Source organism: Babylonia areolata, chromosome 26, assembly GCF_041734735.1.
Source record: "Babylonia areolata isolate BAREFJ2019XMU chromosome 26, ASM4173473v1, whole genome shotgun sequence".
Taxonomy (NCBI): Eukaryota; Metazoa; Mollusca; class Gastropoda; order Neogastropoda; family Buccinidae; genus Babylonia; species Babylonia areolata.
The window spans coordinates 43,079,447-43,104,822 of NC_134901.1; the positions used below are offsets into that span (position 1 = coordinate 43,079,447).

The window sequence follows — 25,376 nt, forward strand, 5'->3', positions numbered from 1 at the left end:
TGACCGCACAGTGGGAATGGACAGTGATGTCATCACTGCTGACCGCACAGTGGGAATGGACAGTGATGTCATCACTGCTGACCGCACAGTAGGAGTGGACAGAGTGATGTCATCACTGTTCACCGCACAGTGGGAATGGACAGAGTGATGTCATCACTGCTGACTGCACAGTGGGAATGGACAGTGATGTCATCACTGCTGACCGCACGGTGGGAATGGACAGAGTGACATCATCACTGTTGGCCGCACAGTGGGAATGGACAGAGTGATGTCATCACTGCTGACCGCACGGTGGGAATGGACAGAGTGATGTCATCAACGCTGACCGCACAGTGGGAGTGGACAGAGGGGCGTCATTGCTGATCGCACAGTGGGAATGGACAGTGACATCATCACTGCTGATCGCACAGTTGTAGTGGACAGAGTGACATCATCACTGTTGACCACACAGTGGGAATGGACAAAGTGATGTCATCACTGCTGACCGCAATGGGAATGGACAGAGTGATGTCATCACTGTTGACCACACAGTGGGAGTGGACAGAGTGACATCATCACTGTTGACCACACAGTGGGAATGGACAGAGTGACGTCATCACTGTTGACCACACAGTGGGAATGGACAGAGTGACGTCATCACTGCTGACCGCACAGTGGGGATGGACAGAGTGACATCATTGCTGACCACACAGTGGGGATGCACAGAGTGATGTCATCACTGCTGACCGCACAGTGGGAATGGACAGAGTGATGTCATCACTGCTGACCGCACAGTGGGAATGGACAGTGTGACATCATCACTGCTGATTGCACAGTGGGAGTGGACAGAGTGACATCATCACTGCTGATCGCACAGTGGGAGTGGACATGATGTCATCACTGCTGACCGCACAGTGCATTGTGGGAATGGACAGAGTGACATCATCACTGCTGATCGCACTGTTGTAGTGGACAGAGGGCCGTCATCACTGCTCACCGCACAGTGGGAATGGACAGAGTGATGTCATCACCGCTGACCGCACAGTGGGAGTGGACAGAGTGACATCATCACTGCTGACTGCACAGAGCTGCATCCCACATGGCAGCACAGCCCTGAATGGCGCACAGTGACTGGCAGCTGCTGCAGGGGAGGGAGGCAGGGGTGGGTGACCCACACCACGGCTGAGAACATGGCCCAGTGGCTGCCACCTTTCATCTCCACACATTCTGCCTGTGTTTCCTTCTCCAACACAGGTCCCTTCCCTTTCTGCCATCCAGCCTTTCACCTACACACTCATTTGTTTCACCTACGCACCAATGTTGGTTTTGCCAACTACTGAAGTCGTACTCACAATTCAACTTCATATTTCAACTTAAACTTCTGGAACGGAATGAGGCCATGCATTTTTGTTCCTACATAATGCATTTTTATTCACTGAACTTGAATTTACTCATAGATTGTATACCAATGAGAAGATCATTGATTGTACAACCAAACATACAATAAATATATATCATACACGTCAATGATAAGATGACTGAAACTGAAACTAAATCTGCTATCAGTCTTGTGAACTCTGAAGCTGTTGGTGAACACAAAGAGCACCAGGAACAGCCATTCACAGACAAAATGAATGCCTGAAAAAGATTGAGTATGCCTTTGTAAATGGGCAAAATGCTGAATGCATACTCACATGCAACACACAATTTGAATGCACATACTAAAAATAAATTCAATCAAAATGCATTTCTGATTTGGGTGTTTAAAGTACTGTAGTCTGGATCACAAGACATAGGTGAAATGAACATACTTTAACAGTTCCTTGGCAGAACTTACAAAGGCAAAACATGCATAGGCGAAAGGTGGCCCACCTGCCCCAGTGACAATGACCTGTAGGAGGGACTGAGGGAGGGAGGAGGGGTGGTCTACAAAGCGTCAGAGGAGTGAAAGTAGTGCATGAACGTCTTCTCCCGGATCTTGACCTGGGTCATCACCACCTCCTTCATGCGGGCGTCGGCGAAGTGGATGGGCACCACCTGTCACACACACCACAAGGCTTTCTTTAGCCACACACACACACACACATGCACAGACACTCACACATGCACGCACACACAGCAAACACACACACACACACTCGCTCAAACATACAAACACACACACAGAGTGTGCGGGGAAAATAAAAGGAGGATATATTCTGTTGTGCTACAAGCATGCGGGTTTGTCAACAGTATGTTGACACACATACGTCTCTGTGTGTGTGTGTGTGTGTGTGTGTTAACTCTATGTCACAGAACAAACGGAAGGGAGAGACAACATCTGACTTAACCTTGTTTACTGATTACAAAGCACTCGAGATTCCAAGACACACTCTCAATATTTTCTAAATTCTGAATTTAATGATAAACAAGGCCATCATAAGGTGCTCAACAAAATGAACATCAAGAAGTTTGGCGTTGATGGGCCATGTCTGCACATTCAGCTGAAGTTGATATTGAGGACCTAATGCTGTCGTCAGAGTTCTGTACACATCCATTCCTTTGTTCCCACCTTCTTCAGCGAGTCCTGCCCCTGCTCCCCTAAGTGTGCTGTTTGAGTGAATGTAAGCTGTTTGTCAGTTGTTTTTGCTGTGATTCACGGGAAGGTTTGATAAGTTTTCACCATCATGAATGTCACAGTTCCAAGTCTGGAGGTCGATGCCGACACAACTGTGATTGACAAAGGTGTTTCTACTGATCAGAATAATACATTAGGTGCAACTGAGTTCAGTTCTGTTATTCAAGACGGTGTTACTGGGTTTGGGCAAATCTTCAAACGCGATACCACATTTGTTAAGTAGAAGCCTGACCTGTAGCGCAACCTAATGACAATGGGTGCACCTTGTTATAATGCACATAGGTTGAAGCTGAGGGCGAAAAAACAGTATCTCCTTAACTAACTCTGGATGAAGGGCCCTGATCAGCGCCTACTGTTTACAACTGTTTCAGATGAAGGACCCTGATAGTTTTGAATTTTTGGAGTGGCACCTAATTTGCATAATAACGTAATAAGCTGACTATCTTAACTGACCTTTCTACTGCAACCAATAAATGCAGTGTGTTGCTGTGCTCGCGAGCAGGAGAATTATTTTCTTGGTGACTGGTTCACGTGAACAGTGCATGTCAACAATGGCGTCTGACCCCGTTTCCTCTCAGTCACGAGGCAGACAACAGAATCAGACAAAGTGGCCCTATTGTGATTGTATAACATTCTGAATTCAATCTGTATCAAACTCTTTGTGCTTTCCTGGATTTGTTTGTAAGTCATCAGTGTGAGGAAATTTCGAACAAAAAATAAGAGTAGTTTCATCATCTCACTGTATGATAGCATAAGAAGAGTGAGTTTTATATTTTGTCCCAAATTAACTCATTATGTTACTGATCAGTTTTGAAGTTTTCAGTTAATAAATTCTAACATTTGTTTTTTGGCAATTTTATTTCTTACCCATACAAATGGGTCATCTGTGGGGAAAATCAGGGGAGCTAACTGGCAGTCTCAGTGAGTTATAGGTTCTCATCCATAAAATATGGTCACTAACTGCACAGTCTGATATTTTCATGGAGCCAGTCCTACACAGACTGAAGCAAATTTTACTGACAATACGTCCTGACACGCAGGGCTTAGTGACAGACAAAAACAACTGACAGCACTAAACAGTGACCTGTATCTTCTGTACCACTGGAGACAGAGGGAGGGGGTAAAGTAACTGACCTGCCACTCCCCCTTGTCCACATAGAAGATACAGGCGAAGGTGTCGAAGTGTCGCTTCAAGAAGCTGTATCCCCCGAAACACAGGATTGTGTCTGTGGCGGGGAAGGAGGTCAGTGATGCCGAGAAGTCCGATGGGAACCGTGTGTCCAGCAAGGTCCACTGGTCCGCCACAATGCTGTAGCTCTCACATGTCTAGAACCAGCAACACACTTCTCTCAACAACACTCCCAGACTGACATACTGACATACACTTCACTTTCAAATGTATTTAGAGAGTTCTGTGAAGATTTCAGAACTGATTTCAACACTTACTGTACCAGGCCTTTTCAAGACCAGACTGAGCTTTTTTTTTTTACACCAAACGCAAAGCCAAACTGACTCAAAAATTAGTTTGCTTAACTGTGGATGAAAGACATCAGCAGATATTCCAGTATGATAAATTTTCATCACCTTGTTTTTTACAACTGTTTGTTTTCTAAATGCATTAAGCTCTTTGCTGACAGTACTGGTCAGTAAAAGTTGTGAGACTTTTCCACACTATGACAGGCAAAACATAATCATTTTCCCCAGACTTTTCAAGCCCTGGAAACGGTTCTCTCATTTTTGCCATATTTTTCCAGACTTCCGTGATTTGTTGGAACCCTGGACTTCTTGTAAGGACAACCTATAGAGGAAAAAATCTTACTGAGATAATTTTTTTTCTGATTCTGATTCTGAAAACAACCAATTGTGTAGTAAGAAAAATTAATGTTTGTCATGAGACATACAGACAAAAGCATACAAAGGCACCCACAGACCTTGCAGATTGAGGACTTTGCCAGCAGTGGTGTGACAGCCCCCGATCACACACAGACACCACACACACCCATACCAACACACACACACACACACACATATACGTCCCAGCCCCCCTCCTTACTCACTCCCCCCACCCCCCACACACACCTGCAGATTAAGGACCTGTCCAGTGGTGTGACAGCCCCCAATGAACCCCCATCACACCCCCCCTGCACCCCCCTCCCCCCGCACCCCCTCCCACCCCCACACACACCTGCAGATTAAGGACCTGTCCAGTGGTGTGACAGCCCCCAATGAACCCCCCCCCCCCCCCCCGCCCCTCACACACACACAGACCTGCAGATTAAGGACCTGTCCAGTGGTGTGACAGCCCCCAATGAACCCCCATCACCTCCCCCCCCCTCCCACCCCCCCACACACACACAGACCTGCAGATTAAGGACCTGTCCAGCAGTGGTGTGACAGCCCCCAATGACATACAGGTGCTCCCTGAAGGCAGTCATGGTGTGGTAGGACCGTGCCGTGTGCAGCGCCGCACACACTGTCCACTGACCCACCTTGGGCCGGAAACAGTACACCCGGTTTGTGTGACCTTGACCCGTGTGACCCCCAGAGATGTACAGGCACCCGTTGTGCACACAACCTGCAAAGTTTTCACTCACAGTTTCAGTTTCTCAAGGACGCGTCACTGCGTTCAGACAAATCCATATATGCCAAACCACATCTGCTACGCAGATGCCTGACCAGCAGCATAACCCAATGTGCTAGTCTGGTCATGAGTGCATGCATATATATATATATATGTGTGTGTACCTATCAGAGTGGATTTCCCCTACACAATTTTGCCAGAGGACAGCAAGCAACTCAGCCATTCTGCCAGAAAGCACACACACACAGTGCATCAGACTAGGAAGGCAATGTCACTTTATCCAGCTTTGCTATTTTCTGCTTCTTCCTCTTATTGGATCACTCTCTCTTCACTGCAATAAGGCGATATGGACATGTACGCATTCACTGATTTCAACACACACACACACACACACTCCTATATATGGGAGGTGGAGAGTGGCAGAAGAGTTGGACATGGGGGTGAGGGATTTTGGGGTTTTTTATGTTTCAATATCCTTTTTTTCTTCTTCTCTGAACCTCTTTCTGCCTGTAATTGTTTTCCAACTATTTATTCCTATCTTTCTGTTTCTGATATGTTCAATAAGTGTTGTATAATGAGTGATCTTTTTGTGTGTGTGTGAACGTAAATTAGAGTTTGAGCACAGGGCTATGTGTATAAGTTTTCATTTCATGTTTAAATGCATGTTTCACATGTTGATTTATATATTTTTATAATTATATTGTACAGTGCAACTGTGCATGTTTTAGAAGGAAAGGTGCCATAAAATTGAAATTATAATTATTATCATTATCAATATTATTAGTATTATTATTATTTCTATCATATTTGGACTACAATAACATGGTTATTCTATTTTTCTCAGTTATGACTGGGTCACCTCATAATCCACATTGTATTACTTGTGGTCCAATCAGTTTTAACATTCATCTGCACAACTTGTACACCACTCAGGTGAGTGGTTCAAGCCCTGGGTTTAACTCTTTCCATGCTATAGCAAACCTCATGCACACAACGCTTCGTTACTGCGGTACGCTATAGTGTACCGCGAGTTTAAAAATATGTAGTTCATTGGTCAACAGTTTTGTGTGAAACTAAACAGCACAGCTCTGTTTTTCAGTCACCCAAAAGCGCACCTGTACTTTTATTGTTGCTGAAAATGTCTTTGTTTGAGTATAATACATGCGAGCGTACAGTCACCCTTCTCGCTCGCTTGCTCTACAAGATGGCATCTCCGTCAACTTCGGCAAGTAATGTGGCTCAAAGTCGAATGCAAACTGATTCTACAGTGGCTATTCACTGTGCATCGCATTTGCCTATTCAATTGCTACAATTAGGAAGTGTCTTTGCTTTCAAAAGACCACACTTGTAAAATTTCTCAAACACAGACTTTTTTGAAAATATTATAAATCAGTCAATAATTAAGTGAGTGCTTTGAAGCTTTGCCAAATGTCAGTCCATTCTATTCTTTATATCGTCACAAAATTTCACAGCTGTCTGTAATTGCATTCTTTTTTAAAGATATTTTTCTTTTAACATAAACAAACAGCCAGTATAAAGAATATAATGAAGGAAGTCATCTGGCAGTACAGAATGAGTTAAATCCCAACCATGACACCTGGTGTTTAGACGATATATACACGACAGATATTTTTCCAAACTCACAGGTCAACAGATGTGCAGACCTGCTAGTGCCTGAACCCCCTCCATGTCAACCCACATACAGGAGATCCACAGCAAAGATCCTGTGACGAGCCCTCAAGACTGACTGTGAATTTGGTGCTCTGATAGCCCTTAACAGCTACGACACCCTCAACATTTCAATGGCCCATCCTGTAAAGCACTGTGTGCAGCACCCTGACCCAGACCCTGACCCACCTGCATGTTCATGGACTTTGGAGGGCAGTGGGGCCTGGTAGACCCACTTGTCCTGGTACGGGTCGTAGCGCTCCATGGATGACAGCTCCCCCGTGTTGTTAGCCCCGCCTACTGCGTACAGGTTGCCGTTCAGTGCCCCCAGGTAGAACAGACAGCGAGGCTCTTGCATCCGACACACCTGCACAGCATCACCTTGGTCACGCTTCAATGGTACAGGTGTATGTGTCCATATGTGAAACACATATATCAAATTTTCCTGTTTTAACATTATCAAAATTGATGGGACAGTGTGTGATCTGGCTGCATTTGTACACATTTCAAAGAAAATATATGATTTTTATACATCTATGTAAGTGTGTATGTGTGCCTGTGTGCAAGTATACATTAATTTCCATCCACATTTTCCAGAATACATTTTCAGCCCAGTGCTCAATGACCCCATACACCTAGTCCCACCTATGGCTACTCTTCCCACACATTATATGCCCAGGCTTCTTCTTTGACCACTGGATACATACTGGAGACATTCAGATTTCCAGTAATTTTCTTGCATGAATGCTACACTGCAACTCAAACAATGAAGAAAGTAATTATACTGTAGGTCCATCCCATTTCCTTTCATTTAAAAAATCAGATGATGACCAAACAAACTTTGTACAACCAAAAAAAGTTCCTTTTTTCAGTCCTCTATCTACATGTTATATAAGGTTTTTTCTTCCATGGCTTTGTTTCAGATTCAGAATTATGCATGCATGTGAAAGTTTAGTATGAAAAGCGCTTTGGTTCGTTTCCTTAAAAGATTTAGTACTATATAAATTCACTGATGATGATACTGATGATGATGATGACAACAACTATAATGAAATTGATGATGATGATAACAACTACGGTGAAAATGATGGTGATGATGGTGATCATGACAACAATTATAATGATGACGACGATGACGACAAAACGATGACAAACTGACGACGATCACGATGACTGTTGTTGTGTATCACCTCAGTCCATCTGAGGGTGGCGAGGTCCAGCTCAAAGGTGTAGGACAGGGCGTCCTGGCCGCTGTCAGAGAAGGAGTTCTGTCCCCCTGCAATGTAGAGGATGTTGTTCAGGCTGCAGGCAGAGAACTCCCGCAGGCACAGCACCGGCAGCTGGAAGGACGAGTGCCGCAGCTCAGAGAAGTGTATCTTCTGTCGCACGGACTCCACCCCCCGCGACTGCTCGTCCGTGAGGGCGGCGTAGGACACGGGCAGGCAGAAGAACATGGAGGGAATGCTGTCGTGTGTGCCCAGTGACACCACCACGTCCACCGGGCACCGGATGTTGCTCTGCACCGGGTGGGTGATGCGGTACGACTTGGGGTCTGTCTTGTAGACCCGAACCTCCTCCCTGATGTAGGCCAGGATGTCGGGTCGCACCTCCTCTGGGGGGAAGTCCTCCTCGCCATCACACACCATCTCCGTCACCCGGATGTGCTTCAGCACTGGCCGCACATGCTTCTTGGGGTCAGAGGTGATCTCCGTGGGGCCGCAGCGCAGCCACTGCTCCACAAGGCGCACCAGCTCCCATTCTGAGTTCACCTGACACCCAGCACACTGACGCTTACTGACCTGACACACCCAGCACACAGACACTTACTGACCTGACACACCCAGCACACAGACACTTACACCTTCACATCATCACTCTGAACTGACCTGACACACCCAGCCATGGCCACTTTATCAACTTTTATCTCTCTCTCTCTCTCTATATATATATATATGGGGGGGTGAGTTGATTTCATCAAGTCGACAGCATGCATTTTTCTAACGCTCCTGGAAAATTATCCCTCAAGTTCAATTTACTGCTAAAGTAAGGCGTTCCAAAAGTGGATTTTTATGTGATGCTATGCAGGACAGTGTTCTGATCACAGTGGTGTAATTTTTGTGATTATAGATAACCATGCCTGTAGACAGTGAGTGTTTTCGTGTTCGGTGTGGACTGTTTCTCGCCACTTACCACAACTTCATGGCCAAGCGCGTTACGTCTGTTTTGAAAATGCGCACGAGACTTGTGACAGTACGGAACAAACTGGAAGTTTTGCTTTTTGTGTTTGTGGCCGCACATCTTCTGTGTTGTGGTGATGTGGAATTAAATCCTGGTCCTTCAGATAGCAAGCTATGTGAATCGGAAAAAGACACTGGAGACAACGGACAAGTTATGTCAACGGGTACGAGTGCAGGCAACAGGAATAACACTTCCACCTGTCCCCCTCCCGAGTGTACATCTGGTACAGGGCTTACCATGGACGTGGCTTCAATTGAAACGGGTCTATCGTCAATGAGGAATGATTTAAGTGACATCAAGACGGACGTTGGACTGGTCAGAGCAAAATGTGATGAAATAGACAGAAAATGTGACAGTCTAGAAAAAGACACTCAGGCACTTACCTCATCACTGAAAGAAACAAAAGAGGATGTTGCCACATTATTCAGTGCATGTGACAGAAACGAAGCTGAATTTGAGAATTTATCCACAAGTGTAAACAAAATGAAACGTGAAATTGAAACACTGCAAGAAAATTGTGAGAAACTTGAAGACTTTTCCCGCAGAGACAATCTGAGAATGTACGGTGTGTCACAATCAGAACAGCATGAAACTTCCGACATGTGCGCGAGATTGGTGACTGACGCACTCAACAGCGTGGACGGACCAAAACAATGGACCACCGATGACATCGCGCGAGCGCACAGAGTGGGTGAAAGCAGGGATGGCAGATCCAGACCAATGATTGTAAAGTTTAATCGTTGGAAGGACAAAATGGCTGTGATCACAAATCGCCAGTACAGAGAGAAACTGAAAGAGAAGGGAGTGACTGTAGCCAATGATCTGACCAGGAAGCAGGCCAGTGTGGTAGCTGAGGCCAGAAAGGAGGGCAAGGTGGCCTACTTCAAGAGAGGCAAGTTGACGGTGGAACCCAGACGACCCGACTCCAGGACTTACGCCGAGGTTGCAGCCACCACTGACGATGAAGCCAGCGGCGGTTCCAGAGTGCCAGCCGCTGACACCAACACGACACCCAAGCAGCCAGCCGCCAGCGGTACAGAGGGCAAAGGTCAACTGGAGGAACGCGGAAGAGCGGACGGGACTTTCCCTCGATGTGTCAGCCAGGGCAGTGACAGTGACAGTGCACGTGGTGCACGAATTCAGCGTGGCGGTAGAGGGGGCGTGGCGAGAGGTGGACAGAGCAGTGCTGGGTTACACCGGTTCTGGTCCAGTCAGGCTTCCCCACCTGTCAACAAGACTCAGACCAACGCCGCACGCCCCAGACGATCTTCACGGACCAGTGTGCGGTAGGACAGATCGGGTCATCTTGGGGAGTTGAGTTTTCTTGTATATAACGTTGAAAATCTGTATAACAAGTTGAATGATGTGTCCTTTATTGAATATGTATCGAAATTTGATATTGCCTGTCTGACAGAAACTTTTGTTGATGAATCATTTGACTTTAATGGTATATTTAATAATTATGTAAAGTTTGCTGCTCCTGCGAAAAAACTCTCACGACTGGGAAGAAACTCGGGTGGCGTTTTACTTTTGATAAGGAAATCATTATCTGAATTTGTCTCTTTTGTCAATATCAACTGTAGCAACGTAGTCGCAGTCAAATTTAGAAAATCTGTCTTTAACAGTGATCAAGATGTTCTTCTGATTGCATGCTACGTTGTACCAGAGAACGGCCCATTGTATAATGATATGTTGATTAAAGATGGTATTGTGAATTTAGAAGAATGTCTTGTACACCTCCTGCAAAGCGAAGATGTTAACTTGCTGATTATGGGAGATCTTAACGCCAGAACTGGAAGTGAACAGCCTTCAACTGAAAACATGTTTAATTATGCGCATGACTGTGATGATTATGATGATGAAGGCATTTTTGACTCTGTCAGTAGAAAATCAAAAGACAGTGTTGTGAACAATTTTGGTAAGTCCTTACTCGATTTCTGCTTTTTGTTTAATTGTATTATATTGAATGGCTGTTGTGAGAATGATGCAAGTGGGAATTTCACTTATGTTTCGCCACATGGTGCCAGTGTGATTGACTATGTTATCATGTCCAAAGATATGTTCTCTGCATTTTGTTGTGACTTGTATGTTGGTGATCGCATCGACTCGTGGCACCTTCCAGTTGAATTCAAATGGAAAAATTTTGTGCATAATGTTGATCGACCACTTGCAGCCAAAAATAATACTGAAGACCGCTTTGTATGGTCTGAAGATTTTTTACATATCTACCAAAATGAGCAAAAGTCAGCCGAATTCAAAGAAAATTTACATAATGCTTTTGTGACTTTAGATACAGATGTTGATATTTCCCTTGAATTTTTCATCAAATCGTTATTCAGTGCAGCTGCCTGCTTGATAAGAACGTCAGGAATTAAAAAGAGAAAGAATGACTGGTATGACGAAGAATATGCTCGAAAGAAGAAAGCAGTAAGGGGGTTGTTAAGGAAATTTAGAAGAACGAAGAAAGCAGACCCAGAGAAAAGGATAGCTTACGCAAAAGAAAGGAGAGAATATAAGCTTATGCTGAAAAGAAAGAAAGATGAATTCGATCAAGCAAAACTAACAAAGTTAAAACAGTCAATTCATAATCCCAAGTTGTTTTGGCAAACTATAAGATCAGTGAATAGAAAATCTCTGATTTACAACTCCATTAGTATTGAACAATGGTACAATCATTTTTTTTTTACCTTATTTAAACAGCTAGATATGTCACAACCAGACCAAAATATTGTCAATGATGAAGAGGAATCACCAGATATATCTGATGAACTATTTAACGGAGCTATTTCCAGACAGGAGGTTCTTGCCAGCATTGGTAACCTTAAGTCTGGAAAGAGTGCGGGTCCTGATGAGATACGCTGAAATGTTGAAACATGCAGATACAACTGTCATTGACTTTCTTGTTGCCTATTTCAATAAGCTGTTTGATACTGGTATCTTTCCAAAAGAATGGTCAAAATCAATTATTGTTCCAATCTATAAGAAAGGAGATGCCAACGAGCCAAACAACTACCGTGGCATAACATTAACAAGTGTTGTTAGTAAATTATATACACACATCTTAAACAAAAGGCTTACATTGTGGGCAAAAGAAGAAAATAAACTCATTGAGGAACAAGCGGGATTCAGAGCATATTTACTCTTTATGCCATTGTACAAAACTTTTTGCAAAAGAACTCTAAACTTTATGTAGCCTTTGTTGATTTTAGAAAGGCTTTCGACTCTGTGAATAGGAATGCTTTGTGGGCGGTTTTGAGGAAGTATGGGGTGAATGGCAAAATGTATAGGGCTTTGAGAAGTATTTATGACAGTGTGTTATCTTGTGTGCGTGATAAATGTTGTTACAGTGATTATTTCAATTGTCCCAGAGGAGTAAAGCAGGGCTGCATGCTTAGCCCCCTGCTATTTTCCTTCTTCATCAATGAGTTAGCCGTTGAATTATCCCGAACTGGTAAACATGGTATACAATTAATTCCCGGTGCAGTTGAAATATTTCAGTTACTATTCGCTGATGATGTAATATTGCTATCTGATACGGTTATTGGTCTCCAGAATCAACTAGATAGTCTTAGACGAGAAGCTGACCGATTGCAACTGATTGTTAATCTTGAAAAAACGAATGTCATGGTATTTAGAAAAGGGGGTCATTTAGCAATTAGAGAAAGATGGTTTTACGGAAATGAAGAACTAAAGGTTACAAATTCGTATAAGTATTTGGGAATGGTTTTCACAACAAAATTAAGTATTAGTATAGCTTTGTCAGAAGTTTATAGAAAAGGGAAAAGGGGGGTCATGGAAATACAGAAATCTCTTAAAAAACTTAAGACTATGGACATAAATCTGTTTTGGAAAATGTTTGATACACAGATAGAACCACTCTTAACTTATGCAGCTGAAATATGGGGGTTACACGAAGATTGTAAGCAGATTGAAAAAGTGCATACTTTTGCAATAAAAAGATTTCTTTGTGTTCCTTTGCATACATCTAATAAACTAGTCTATGGGGAAACGGGAAGATATCCGCTATATATCAGAACATATATAAAATGCATCAAATACTGGTTAAAACTCACTGCTTTACCAATGTCGCGACTATGTAGACAGGCCTATGAAATGCTCCTATCAAAACATGAATCTGGTCAGTTTAATTGGGTATCGAGCATTCATAAAGTACTGAGTGAGAATGGGTTTGGTATAGTTTGGTTGAGTCAAGGGGTTGGATATGAGCAAGGTTTCATAAGTGAAATTAAAGACAGGCTTATCTCATGCTATAAGCAAAACTGGCATTCACACTTAGAAGCTAACGATAAGTACAGGTGGTTTTATTCCTTTAAAAGCGTCTTTCAGGCAGAAAAATATTTATCATGTGTAACAAATAAAATGGCATAGAGATAGCCTCGTCAGGTTTAGACTGAGAGTGAGTGGACTAAAAAACTTCAAACATTGGTTTTCCAGCGAAGAAGATGCGAATAATGTGTGTCCGTCGTGTGCGAGTGCAATGGAAGATGAAATTCACTTTCTTTTTCATTGTACCGCATACGACCATAAACGAAAAAACTGTAGTATGATAAATTCTTTCTTTGGTAATCCTAGCCACAATCATGTTGTGAGTATTATTTCGAATGACAATGAAAACTCTTTGAAAGCTCTAGCTAGATTCATTGCAGAAGCAATGCTTGTGAGAAAAAAGATAATGGAACAAAATGACAACATGTATATATCTGTACGCATGTGAGTGCGTGTATTATTAAGTATGTATTTTGCGCGCGCGCGCGCGTGTGTATGTGAGTGTGTGATGTTAGAACCATTCAAGAGGTGCAACAATATGCTTAATATGATATCCCCCTTGTCCTGAGGGCTGTATTGCTATATGGACAATAAATGACTTTTCACGTTTCTCTCTCTCTCTCTATATATATATATATATTTATACATTTATATATATCTCTCTCTATATATCTAATTCTAGGTTATGATCAGTTACAAACATACTAAGGAACATTACAGTTGGTAGTTTTTCCAACAGAAAGAGAGTGTGTGTGCGTGCGTGCATGTACCTTGGTGTTTTCACTACCAAACACATCTTCTATTAACTGATTAAGGAGGAGAAACGAGGTTGTGAGAGAGAGAGAGAGAGAGAGAGAGAGAGAGAGAGAGAGAGATAGAGAGAGAGAGAGAGAGAGAGAGAGAATGCCTGTGTGAGCATGCTTGCATGTGCGTGCGTGCGTGCATGTGTGTGTGTGTGTACCTTGGTGTTATCACTAGCCAGCAGGTCCTCCAGCAGGCCAGAAGACAGGTGCACCAGCCAGCTATCGGAAGCACACAGGTCGGTGACCTGGCCGGACATGAAGTTGACGATGGCCTGGCCCAGGCGGGTGAGGGAGTACTTGTGGTTGAGGGCCAGCAGCTCCTCAAAGTTGAGGGTGGTGAGGGGGGTGCTGCGACAGACGTACTGATCGCACAGTTCCTTCAGCAGGGGGATGTCCAGGTAGTCAGCCGCGTCCAGGACCTGGGTCAGCGTGGTCAGGCTGGTGCCCTTCTTCTGCAGCTGGTCAATGCTGTCCTCCTGCAACGTCCCCCATGACTCCTGTTCTGCACTGTGCCGTGTACACCATACCAACACCACACACTGTACACATACCACACCACCACACACATACTGTACACATACCACACCACCACACATACACCACACCACCACACACACTGTACACATACCACACCACCACACACATACTGTACACATACCACTCCACCACACACACACTGTACACATACCACACCACCACGCACATACTGTACACATATCATACTAACACCACACGTACACACATTGTACACATACCACACCACCACACACACACTGTACAAATACCATACCACCACACATACACTGTACACATACCACACCACCACACACACTGTACACCATACCATACCGACACCACACACTGTACACATACCATACTGACGCCACACACACTATACACATACCACACTGACATCAAACACACTGTAAACGTACCACACCAACACACACACTTTGCAGGTTGCACACTGTGCCCACAAACATACTACACGGTCACCACACAGTGAAACACACATCACACGCATGCTGTACACATACCACACAGTGGCACACACCACACACATACTGTACACATACCACAACATGCACATCTCAAGTTGCACACTCTGCCCACGCAAACACCAAACACACACTGTAGACATACACTACCACCATACATGAAAAGACTTCTGGACCCCAAATGGGCCCTCTGGGTTGGGTGATCAAAAGACGAGAAAGAGGGAAGGGTGATTGCAGGTAGTGGAGAATGAGGTTGGAGAGTTTATGTCAGAGAGAAAGACCTGTTATTTTTTTGATTGATTTCAAATATACTAAAAAAATTACTATGTCCCTTTGTACCCTTTGAATATGGCTGCATTTTTACAATGATGTTCATGTAAAATGCTGTCGTGCTATCCTGTCACCAACAAGCCCATTTCTTCTCTTCTTCTTTCCGTTACATGACCAACATCGACTTGCCGATGACTCTGTCGTGGTTCATGCATGCTGGGTATTTTCGTGTCACCATAACCCACCGAACACCGACATGGGTTACATGGTCTTTAATGTGCGTATTTGATCTTCTGTGTGCGTATACACACAAAGGGGGTTCAGGCACTAGCAGGTCTGCACATATGTTGACCTGGGAGATCGGAAAAATTCTCCACCCTTTACCCACCAGGCGCCGTTACCGTTATTTGAACCCTGGACCCTCAGATTGAAAGTCCAACGCTTAAACCACTCGGCTATTGCACCCATCGCTATTTCCTTGTTTTTTATGACGACACTAAAGTGATCTGATTAAACGATTGATTGAGACCCTGAAGGGCAAAATACATAATTTACCAGACTTTTCCAGCCTCTGAAATTGATGAAACCCTGCCCCAAAGTGACTGTAGGAACCCTAAGGTGACTGCAGGACCCCTGCCCAGTGGTGACTGCAGCCCCACCTGGTGTTTCTGGGCTTTGGCCAGCAGGGACAGCACCAGCTGCAGCACGTCAGAGTGGATCAGCTTGAGGCTGATGGTCTTGGTGCGGGTCTCCTTCATGTCGCTGTGCAGCAGGGAGGAGAAGTAGCCAGAGAAGAGGGCCAGGCGTGAGGGGTTGAGGGCCACGCTCTTCCCGTCAGAGCAGATGCACATGTAGCTGGCATCCTGCACCTGGGACTTGGGCGTGGTGCCTGTGAACTTCACCGCCATGGCTGGCACGCTGGGCAGTCTGCGCAGCACAGCAAGCAGTGGGCTGCAGGACTTGCATGAAAACAATGACAAACGTCTCCACTCTCACAACACAGCAAGCAGTGGGCTGCAGGACTTGCATGAAAACAATGACAAACGTCTCCACTCTCACAACACAGCAAGCAGTGGGCTGCAGGACTTGCATGAAAACAATGACAAACGTCTCCACTCTCACAACACAGCAAGCAGTGGGCTGCAGGACTTGCATGAAAACAATGACAAACGTCTCCACTCTCACAACACAGAGTCTCACTCTCACAACACAGCAAGCAGTGGGCTGCAGGACTTGCATGAAAACAATGACAAACGCCTCCACTCTCACAACACAGCAAGCTGTGGGCTGCAGGACTTGCATGAAAACAATGACAAATGTCTCCACTCTCACAACACAGCAAGCTGTGGGCTGCAGGACTTGAATGAAAACAATGACAAACGTCTCCACTCTCACAACACAGCAAGCTGTGGGCTGCAGGACTTGAATGAAAACAATGACAAACATCTCCACTCTCACAACACAGCAAGCAGTGGGCTGCAGGACTTAAATGAAAACAATAACAAACATCTCCACTCTCACAACACAGCAAGCTGCAGGACTTGCATGAAAACAATGACAAACATCTCCACTCTCACAACACAGCAAGCTGCAGGACTTGCATGAAAACAATGACAAACTTCTCCACGCATGGTAGTGCTGCTTACACACTGCTCAGTCTGCACAACACAAAAACAAGACACACGTTTACTGAAAAAAGGTAACAAGTGCACTAGCTCCTCGGAAAAAAACCCACAATGTCCAACCATGCTTCCACATCCCAACAAGAAAATCCGTTCATAGTAAACACAACACAATGAAGGTCATATGACCCTTGTCGTGCTCTGCCCAGTGATCAAGACTGCATAATAAACAGAAAATAAGAGAAACAAAACGATTATGAAGCAGGAGTTTGTACAATTCACATGATAACAATGATAAATTGTTGGCAGTGTTGCTGACACACTGCTCAGTCCCTAATACTGTAAGCATCGTCAGCTTGTAGAATTCACAACAGTGAAGACTTCACAACTGTTGGCGGAACAACGGTCAGCCTGCCAAAAGTACATGCAGGTTGTAGAAGTGGGTATAACTTCAGGAAAACAAAAAATAACTTCACTGCCATGGTCAGGACTGTTCAAGTAAAACCTATTCCATTACTGGCACCCTAAATAAACAACAACAGTACAGCCAGCATGTCTACTTCTGCAGTCATTACTGGAGAGGTGGTCTAGTAGTAATGTTCCCACTATGAAGCAACTTGCCACGGGTTCGAGTCCCAAACATGGACTGGAATTTTTGCTCCCCCTTCCAGTAGACCTTGCCTAATGGTTTGGGTGCTAGTCTTTCACAATGAGATGAAATAATAAACCAAGTGTATGTAATCTCACTAAGACAAGAAACACTCATTTATTTATTCATAGGGCCATGGCCCCTAGTAATGGGGTGTAAATAGACATAATGGCAGAAATGTATTCAATGTTACATACACACATCATCATTTATATTCTTTGTAGATATAAACAAGTTAGAGACACAGAGAGATACATATATATAAAATAATATATACAGAAAATGAGAGAGAGCTGTAGGTTGACAAACCTCACTGCCCACAGAGTAAGGTGGCTGACATCACTGTGACAGAGAGAGATATAGAGAGAGCTGTAGGTTGACAAACCTGACTGTCCACAGAGTAAGGTGGCTGACATCACTGTGACAGAGATACAGAGAGCTGTAGGTTGACAAACCTCACTGCCCACAGAGTAAGGTGGCTGACATCACTGTGACAGAGAGAGATACAGAGAGAGCTGTAGGTTGACAAACCTTACTGTCCACAGAGTAAGGTGGCTGACATCACTTTGACAGAGATATAGACAGAGCTTCAGGTTGACAAACCTCACTGCCCACAGAGTAAGGTGGTTGACATCACTGTGACAGAGATATAGAGACAGCTTCAGGTTGACAAACCTCACTGCCCACAGAGTAAGGTGGCTGACATCACTGTGACAGACAGAGATATAGAGACAGCTTCAGGTTGACAAGCTTCACTGGCCAGAGAGTAAGGTGGCTGACATCACTGTGACAGACAGAGATATACAGAGAGCTCCAGGTTAACAAGCCTCACTGCCCACAGAGTAAGGTGGCTGACATCACTGTGACACCCCTGTGACAGACACACCTGTGGACTGGCACCAGCTTCTGACGTGTGAAAGGTCCCTGGTCCTTACTCTCCATCTTTCCAGCACAGTCACGGTCACACATTCACTGACTTCACACACACATTTCCTATGGATAGTTAAAAAATCCTCCTCAGCACCCAGTCCCTCCTGCTCCTTGGCTTTCACGAATGGCAGAAAACATTTCGCCGTAGTCTTCACAACAGGTTACAAAACAGTGAAAACAATCTGGGAAGGCTGGAGTATGGGGGTGGGATGGGAGGTTGAGGGGGAAGACTCTCGCTCTCAATGAATTCAGTTGAGACTGCATCAACAACCACGTAGCGTACACGTGGTGTACGCACACACACAACACCCACCGGTACCCCTTTACGAAAACAGCTGCCACGTGCAGTGCGGGGTGGGAGTGAGATAACAGAGTGACATTTTCTGTGTCCAGAAATAGAACACTGTAAACCCTTCACTGGCTTCCCACACCCACACCTCACGTGTCAGCCATGCTGCCAGCCCTCACTCCATACACTGCCCACACCGCCACTTTCTCTCTTTCCCCTTCCACCAAAGAGCTAAACATTTCAATGGATACCCACCCTGTCTCAGACAAGATAAGCTCATGACAACAAAATCAATACTGTTCACTGCAACCTCCCCTCAGGGAACAGTGCACTGAAATGTGTCTGCCAGAAAGCAAACAAAACACAGCAGAGAGAAAAAGAGTTCAGACTATGTGGGTGTTTGACTGAGCTTTGTGAGTAAGACTTCCTTCTTTAGCAGTTGTCATTCTGATTGAGTCTGGTTCATCCAGTCCCCACAGTGAACTCTCTCTTGCCACAGCTATCACTCTGCACTGTTCTGCAAACACCCTTGTGTTACTGAACAGCATCCGCTATAATCTAGTTAACTCACGACTTCATGGAAAGACAACAATGACAAGTGATTGAGTAACTGAAAAAAAAAAGAAAGAAGCATAAATGAACAAATGACCAAGTATCAACTTCCGAACAAAAATCTTGTTAACAGTAATACTAAGTCTATGAATATTTAGTCTTCATTATTACCCTAACTGGGCCAAAGCCGATACATGAAACTTTTTCCGACAGCAGACAGAGTGACAGACAGAAGCAAAAGGCTGATGGGTGGAGGATGTATGTACAGGTGGTCATATCCATCCACATGCATGTTTCCCACACTAAAAATAGATCTATCATCTATATATATCTCCCTGCATTAAAACAAAACAAAAACAAAAACAAAAAAAAACTAAACATATATTCTGTCTTCTATTTGTGGACTGGCTACGTTTAAGTGTTTCAAAATAAAACCTCTGCAGACTGGATCATATTTCTGTTGTAGAAAAAAAATAATCGATTAAAAAAATTTAAAAAAAGTTGTTTTGATTTGTTTTTAAAAAGTTGCATTCATGCAACACAGCCATGTGATCTTACACGTGAGCATATTTTGTTGTTCTATTTTTGTTCTGCTGTCTCTGTCGTCCCCAGTGTCATTCCTCTTTGGCCACACACCTTCTGTGTGAGATGTCATCTGCCTTCTATTCTCAATCCTCAAAAGCTGATTGTCTGATTGAGAAAGAAATGGAACTGTTATTGTTTGTGCAATACAATGAACACTGTGGTTATAACAGGGGGAGGGGGAGTTGTACTCTAAACTGTGCCTGTGTTGACTCAATGAAGGGTAAGTTTGACCTACTTTACTGATTTCATTTCAATCAGCATGTGCCTGATCTGCTGGTGACTATAAATACATCTTGAACAGAGCTGAACAAATACAGCGTATGGTAGACATTAATGGCATTAGTTGTAACATCTAAGAAGGAAGGTGGCAGAATATATGCCAATAAGTGTCTGTATGTGTCAGGGTTCAAATCCTGGTCTCGCCATTTTTTCAAAGTTTGACTGGAAAATTAAACTGAGCGTCTAATCATTCAGATTAGATGATAAACCAAGGTCTATATGCCCTTGGCGCACTGAAAAATAACCCAGGGCAATAAGATTGTTGTCCTCTGGCAAAATTCTGTAGAACTAATCTACTGTGATCGGTACACAAATGTGTATACCTGTGCACTCAAAGCCTGACAAGCATGTCAGGTTATGCCCTTGGTCAGGCATCTGCCTAGCACATGTGCTGTAGCAATTTGTCCCAACACACTGACACCTCCTTGGGAAACTCAAACTTAGCACTACAATGCTACCCCAGTCACAGTATCTACATCATTGTTAAGTCTAGGTTGACATGACTGGATGACTCAGCACTCACTAGTTCCAATGATAGTAAACTTGTGCATTGTTCAACTGTTGAACACTTCCTGTGTCCTTTCGTTCAAGCTTTCAGGTGCAGAAACTGACTGATTCTTCATTTTACTTTTTATTGAAACAACAGATAACATTCTGAATGTGTTATATATAATAGGCAAAGCAAAAATAAAACAGTCCAAAAAAACTTAATTGCAAAGACAGTAATTAATCAGACATTTTTACACAAAATGAAATACAAAAACCAAAACAAAATAAATAAATGTACATAAATATATAAAATATGCACATCAAATTTCACTTTTGATGTTGGTTCATCATTAATTTCCACAAGAAAGCAAAAGGAAAAATGACAAGTTTCAAAACTTTTATCACCAAGATGAAGTCTGCCCTTCTGCCTTACAGTTAACATGCATAGATATGGACAGAGGCATACAATGAATGATGCATAGCAAATATGCAGTTATCAAAATAACTGAAGACAAATTTTTTTACTTTCATTTCTTTTAAAAGACAAAGCATGGTCCCGCAAACCCTGTAAGATTCGGTCTCACACATATCATTTAAATTCATACTAGTCTGTCAGCTAGTTCAGATTTTCAGTACAACAGAACTGAGTGTTTTTATTCTTTATCAATTCCCTGAATATTCTCTTGTTTATTCTCGTAAATTTTACCTACCAACATTCCTACTCATTTATCATATTCATTCATTTATTTGCTTATTTGTTTTCTATTTAACTCATTTATTTTTGCATGCTAGATTTATTTGTACGTATCTCTTTGTCAAAGGAAGTATTAGGAGGGAATCAATGAGGGAGATGGGTGGGATAGGGACAAGCTCGGGGAGGACACTGAAGTACAGGTGATGGTGGGGGGCTTCAATGAAACCTTTGACAAGGTAAACCACTCCTTGCTGATGGTATATGTGGCTAAGCTCAATGACTGTGGTGTAAGAAACTCCACAAATGCCTCCATTACCAGCCACTTCAAGAACGCAAGGATGACTGAGGCAGGTGATGGGGACAGAACAGGCTACACTCCAATGAGAGCAGGAACACCTCAAGGTTCGGTGCATGGCCTATACCTGTCCTTCGTCTATAGGAACATAGTAACAAAATAAATGGCCTGGCATTCTGATTCTCTGCCACTGCATAACTCTTTGAATGACTGCTGTCTTGCAGGATTATGACACCTCGTAGGTTGACTTGAAGGAGATTGAGATGTAGGAAGAGGAGTTGTGCAAGGTCCCATCCATACTGTAAATGTAATGTTCTAATATGCATACACACACATACACACGAGTAATGAAAATGGCTCACATACCTACATATTCCATAACCAATTACTGTGCACTACATAGCTCAATGACCTGGCACAATACCGCACCCAAGTTTCATTTGCTTAATAACATCATAGCAAAGACAAGCAAGATAATAGGCTTTCTACAATGAAACACCAAGAATGTGAGAATTAAATGACTACATCTCAGTTCCCATTCCTTTTTAAAAATCTTTTTACGTTTGTTTACTTTTCAGATTGTAGGCCTGGAAAGCCAAAAGTAGTCACAATGCTTGTGCATGGTAACTCTGACAGTGTCCTTGGTGACAATGTTTTGTGAACATTATCATGATTATGCTTTAAGTTATGAAGCCTTTGAACAAAGCATTCTGCAAACAAAATTTATCAGCCTCACCTCCTTTCAATATGTTCTGGTAAATGACTGAATCGGTCCATATCCTTACCTCAAGAACTGGTTCATCAAAAGGTTGATTTAGGCAATGGTGCTTATTGGGTCGAGCCAACTGGCTATTTATTTTGTGTTTTGTTGTCAATGAAATTAATTTCTATGGGAAAGAAGTAGCTGTCACATACGATACCATACAGTTTTGTCACTATACAGGGTTATCTAACTCATTCATTACATACTCGCACTATTTACACACAAGCCAAAAAAACTGATTTAATGAATTCATAAATTTCTTTTTCTTTTAAATAAAAATATCATTTCTGTGATTAATATTAATATAATTTTATGATATAGCTTTTCCAATATTGATCCAGAATGTATTGGCTTGACTGAAATAACTAAAGAGCTATAGAGATTTCACAATTTTTGTGGCTTCTGTCATATATGATATCAAAAGATGATCATGATGATCACCCACACTGACAATATGTTAGATATGGCTGTGAATCATGTGATGATGTCAAATCACCCCTGTTGACAAATCACCAGGCGATAAAAAAGTAGGTTTCTACCCTTTGTAAATTTGTTACTCAATATCAGAAATTGTACAATAATTAATACTGTACCAATCTTGAAATGCAGTCACAAAACTAGAGTCCCTTTCTCATTCAAGAACTAACTTGGTTCTCGATCAACAACATAAAAATGAAAATATCCCTGTCATGTCTATATTACAATCATAACAGTATTTAGGTACATGGATAATAATAGAAATATGATGTTTTACATCCAGGACAGAAATAAGAATAAACAGTTATCAAAAACCATCACTGGACTGTTCCATCAACATAAATGAACAAATGAATGTCATTAAGCAGACATGCTCAAGTTTTTGGATAATACTAGAAATAGCAGAATCCGTGAATCTATCATGACTTTGGATCTTATAATTCCAATTAACTATTCAGTATTCAGCAGTTGGCTGGTTATTCACCTATTCTATTTTTAATTATCTGACTCCTCTGAAAAGTTGTGTCAAACACTATCCTGAAAATGTGTTTACTTACTGTGAGTCTGACTGGGTATTATACTTTTTTTTTTTTATAGAGTGCTCTAACTCTAAAATCAACCCAAGCACTGGCTCTCAATAACAAAAAATTAAAATCTACAAACATTGTGTCATACACATTTTCTTCTGTAATTTGAGTCCTAGTCAGTCAGTGTTGTAATACCAACCAAATATCTGTGGTAAATTGTGTGGACAAGCATGCATGTATGCAAAAGTGTGCTGTGTCAGACACAGAGTCAGAGAAAGACAAGACAAAGAAAAATGCTAGAGACAGACAACAAGAAAATGAATAGACAGAGACTAGGGAATACAGAAACAAACTGGAACAAATTATAAATATTCGATCCTTAACTTTATGTTGCATGTTACAACTTGGTAGAACTGGAGGAAGTAGAAAATGAGAATGAGAAAAATGTTTATTATAGTATTAACAAGTCATCAACATCTTAACTCTAGTCACCTTTAATTATTTTTGTCTTTTTGTAATCAATGAGAGAAAAAAAACCCACAAGGACTAAGAAGCTATCTGTGACTGTGAAGAATGTAAATTAAAAAAAATAATGTAAACATTAAAAAAAAAAAAGAAGCCATGTTTAAATGTTTACAAACAAAATTAAAGACAAGTCTAAACTGGGCAAGATGGGACTTAAATCCTCTTTGACAACCTGAGACTACTCTCGCAGTAATGTCTTTCATGGGCAAATTTATATTCTGGGACATTTTCTAACAGCTATTTCTGAGGATAGTTGAAACAACATCACCACGAATAGTGGTCCCTTTTCTGTGTTTTTCAACTCTTATATATTTGGTTATTTTATACCAGTTTTGATAGTGATTCCACTGCCGATCTATCTTGCAATGAAACTGATTTGTCTGCAATGGGTACGGTGTGCTCATTCTGTCTTTGCCAATGGAGAGAGGCTCCAGCACTCCTTACCATGCCAAATGTAAACACACAACATGGCGAGTAACATTAGATGTCCGTTCGTTATTTATCATGCACCACATTTCACGCACTTTTGAAGTCTAACACTTCATATGAAGGGTGGGCAATATACGCCAATTTTCATTTCTCACATGTCTGCATTATTAGTGCATTGCAAAACGCACGAGTTGTTTCCACAGGCAGGATACTATAATGGGACATTACGACTATGTCAGCCAGTGAATATTTGTCTGAGTAAGTTGCGAAACATAATGCACATCACTTCATCAAGACTACGACGCTAACAAGCTACGATGCAAAACAAACAGTAAAGACTACACTTAGTCTAACACTTCACACAAAGCTCCTTGTAAAAAGTCAGTTTGTGATCCGCTCTTATTATTACGTGATCAACATGCGATGTATGCACGGTTAAAAAAAAAACATTCTAAAAGACTTTTACAAAAGCATAAAACATAATTCCATAACATATCGATAAACAAACATCCCCCGTGTTTGCATTTCGATCCAGAGATAACAGAAATAAGAAATTACCAGGTTTGTAATGTACATGAACTCGCACTTGTTTTGGTTGGACATCAGACGACAGCTGCAATGGTGGTGCAGCGACATACAAAGTCAGCGTTTTTGTTTACGATAAATAGTCATTGTAATTGAATAATGCACAGACCCTATACACTGAATATCAATCTCTTTTTGAACCAAAAAACAAAACATGAAAACAACTGCGTTAAAGTGTTTTTTTTTATACGAAAACGGAAACATCATGGCTCTTTTTCACGACTTTGAAGTGTCATGATCCTCTC

At 42.5% G+C, this 25,376-nt stretch overlaps 1 protein-coding gene across 3 annotated transcripts; it reads right to left on the bottom strand.

Annotated features, from left to right (window-relative positions):
* Window positions 1-475: 475 nt before the first annotated feature.
* Window positions 476-25,175, bottom strand: LOC143300679 (kelch-like protein 26). Of its 3 annotated transcripts, XR_013057680.1 has the most exons (9): window positions 25,105-25,158; window positions 16,101-16,400; window positions 14,332-14,649; window positions 8,036-8,614; window positions 7,035-7,212; window positions 4,957-5,171; window positions 3,731-3,922; window positions 1,852-2,016; window positions 476-1,265 (listed from the first exon to the last, which is right to left on the bottom strand). XR_013057680.1 is itself a non-coding variant. In XM_076614524.1 (8 exons), exons 2-8 carry the CDS (start codon window positions 16,347-16,349, stop codon window positions 1,906-1,908), a joined length of 1,842 nt encoding a protein of 613 aa, XP_076470639.1. In that variant the 5' UTR covers window positions 16,350-16,368; window positions 25,105-25,175; the 3' UTR covers window positions 476-1,905. The 3 variants fall into 3 exon arrangements, 2 of the variants coding, with proteins under 2 accessions (XP_076470639.1, XP_076470637.1); XM_076614524.1 differs by having other exon boundaries at window positions 476-2,016; window positions 16,101-16,368; window positions 25,105-25,175; XM_076614522.1 differs by having other exon boundaries at window positions 476-2,016.
* Between the last annotated feature and the right edge of the window lie 201 nt (window positions 25,176-25,376).

Bases quoted from the DNA above. Each gene is read 5' to 3' on its own strand.
- LOC143300679 (XM_076614522.1), bottom strand. From the start codon at position 25,149: ATGTCCAACCAAAACAAGTGCGAGTTCATGTACATTACAAACCTG. The intron at 7,213-8,035 runs GTGATACACAAC...GATGCTGTGCAG, and splicing joins CCACCCTCAGATGGACTGAG to GTGTGTCGGATGCAAGAGCC. The intron at 5,172-7,034 runs GTGGGTCAGGGT...AAAACTTTGCAG, and splicing joins CAAAGTCCATGAACATGCAG to GTTGTGTGCACAACGGGTGC.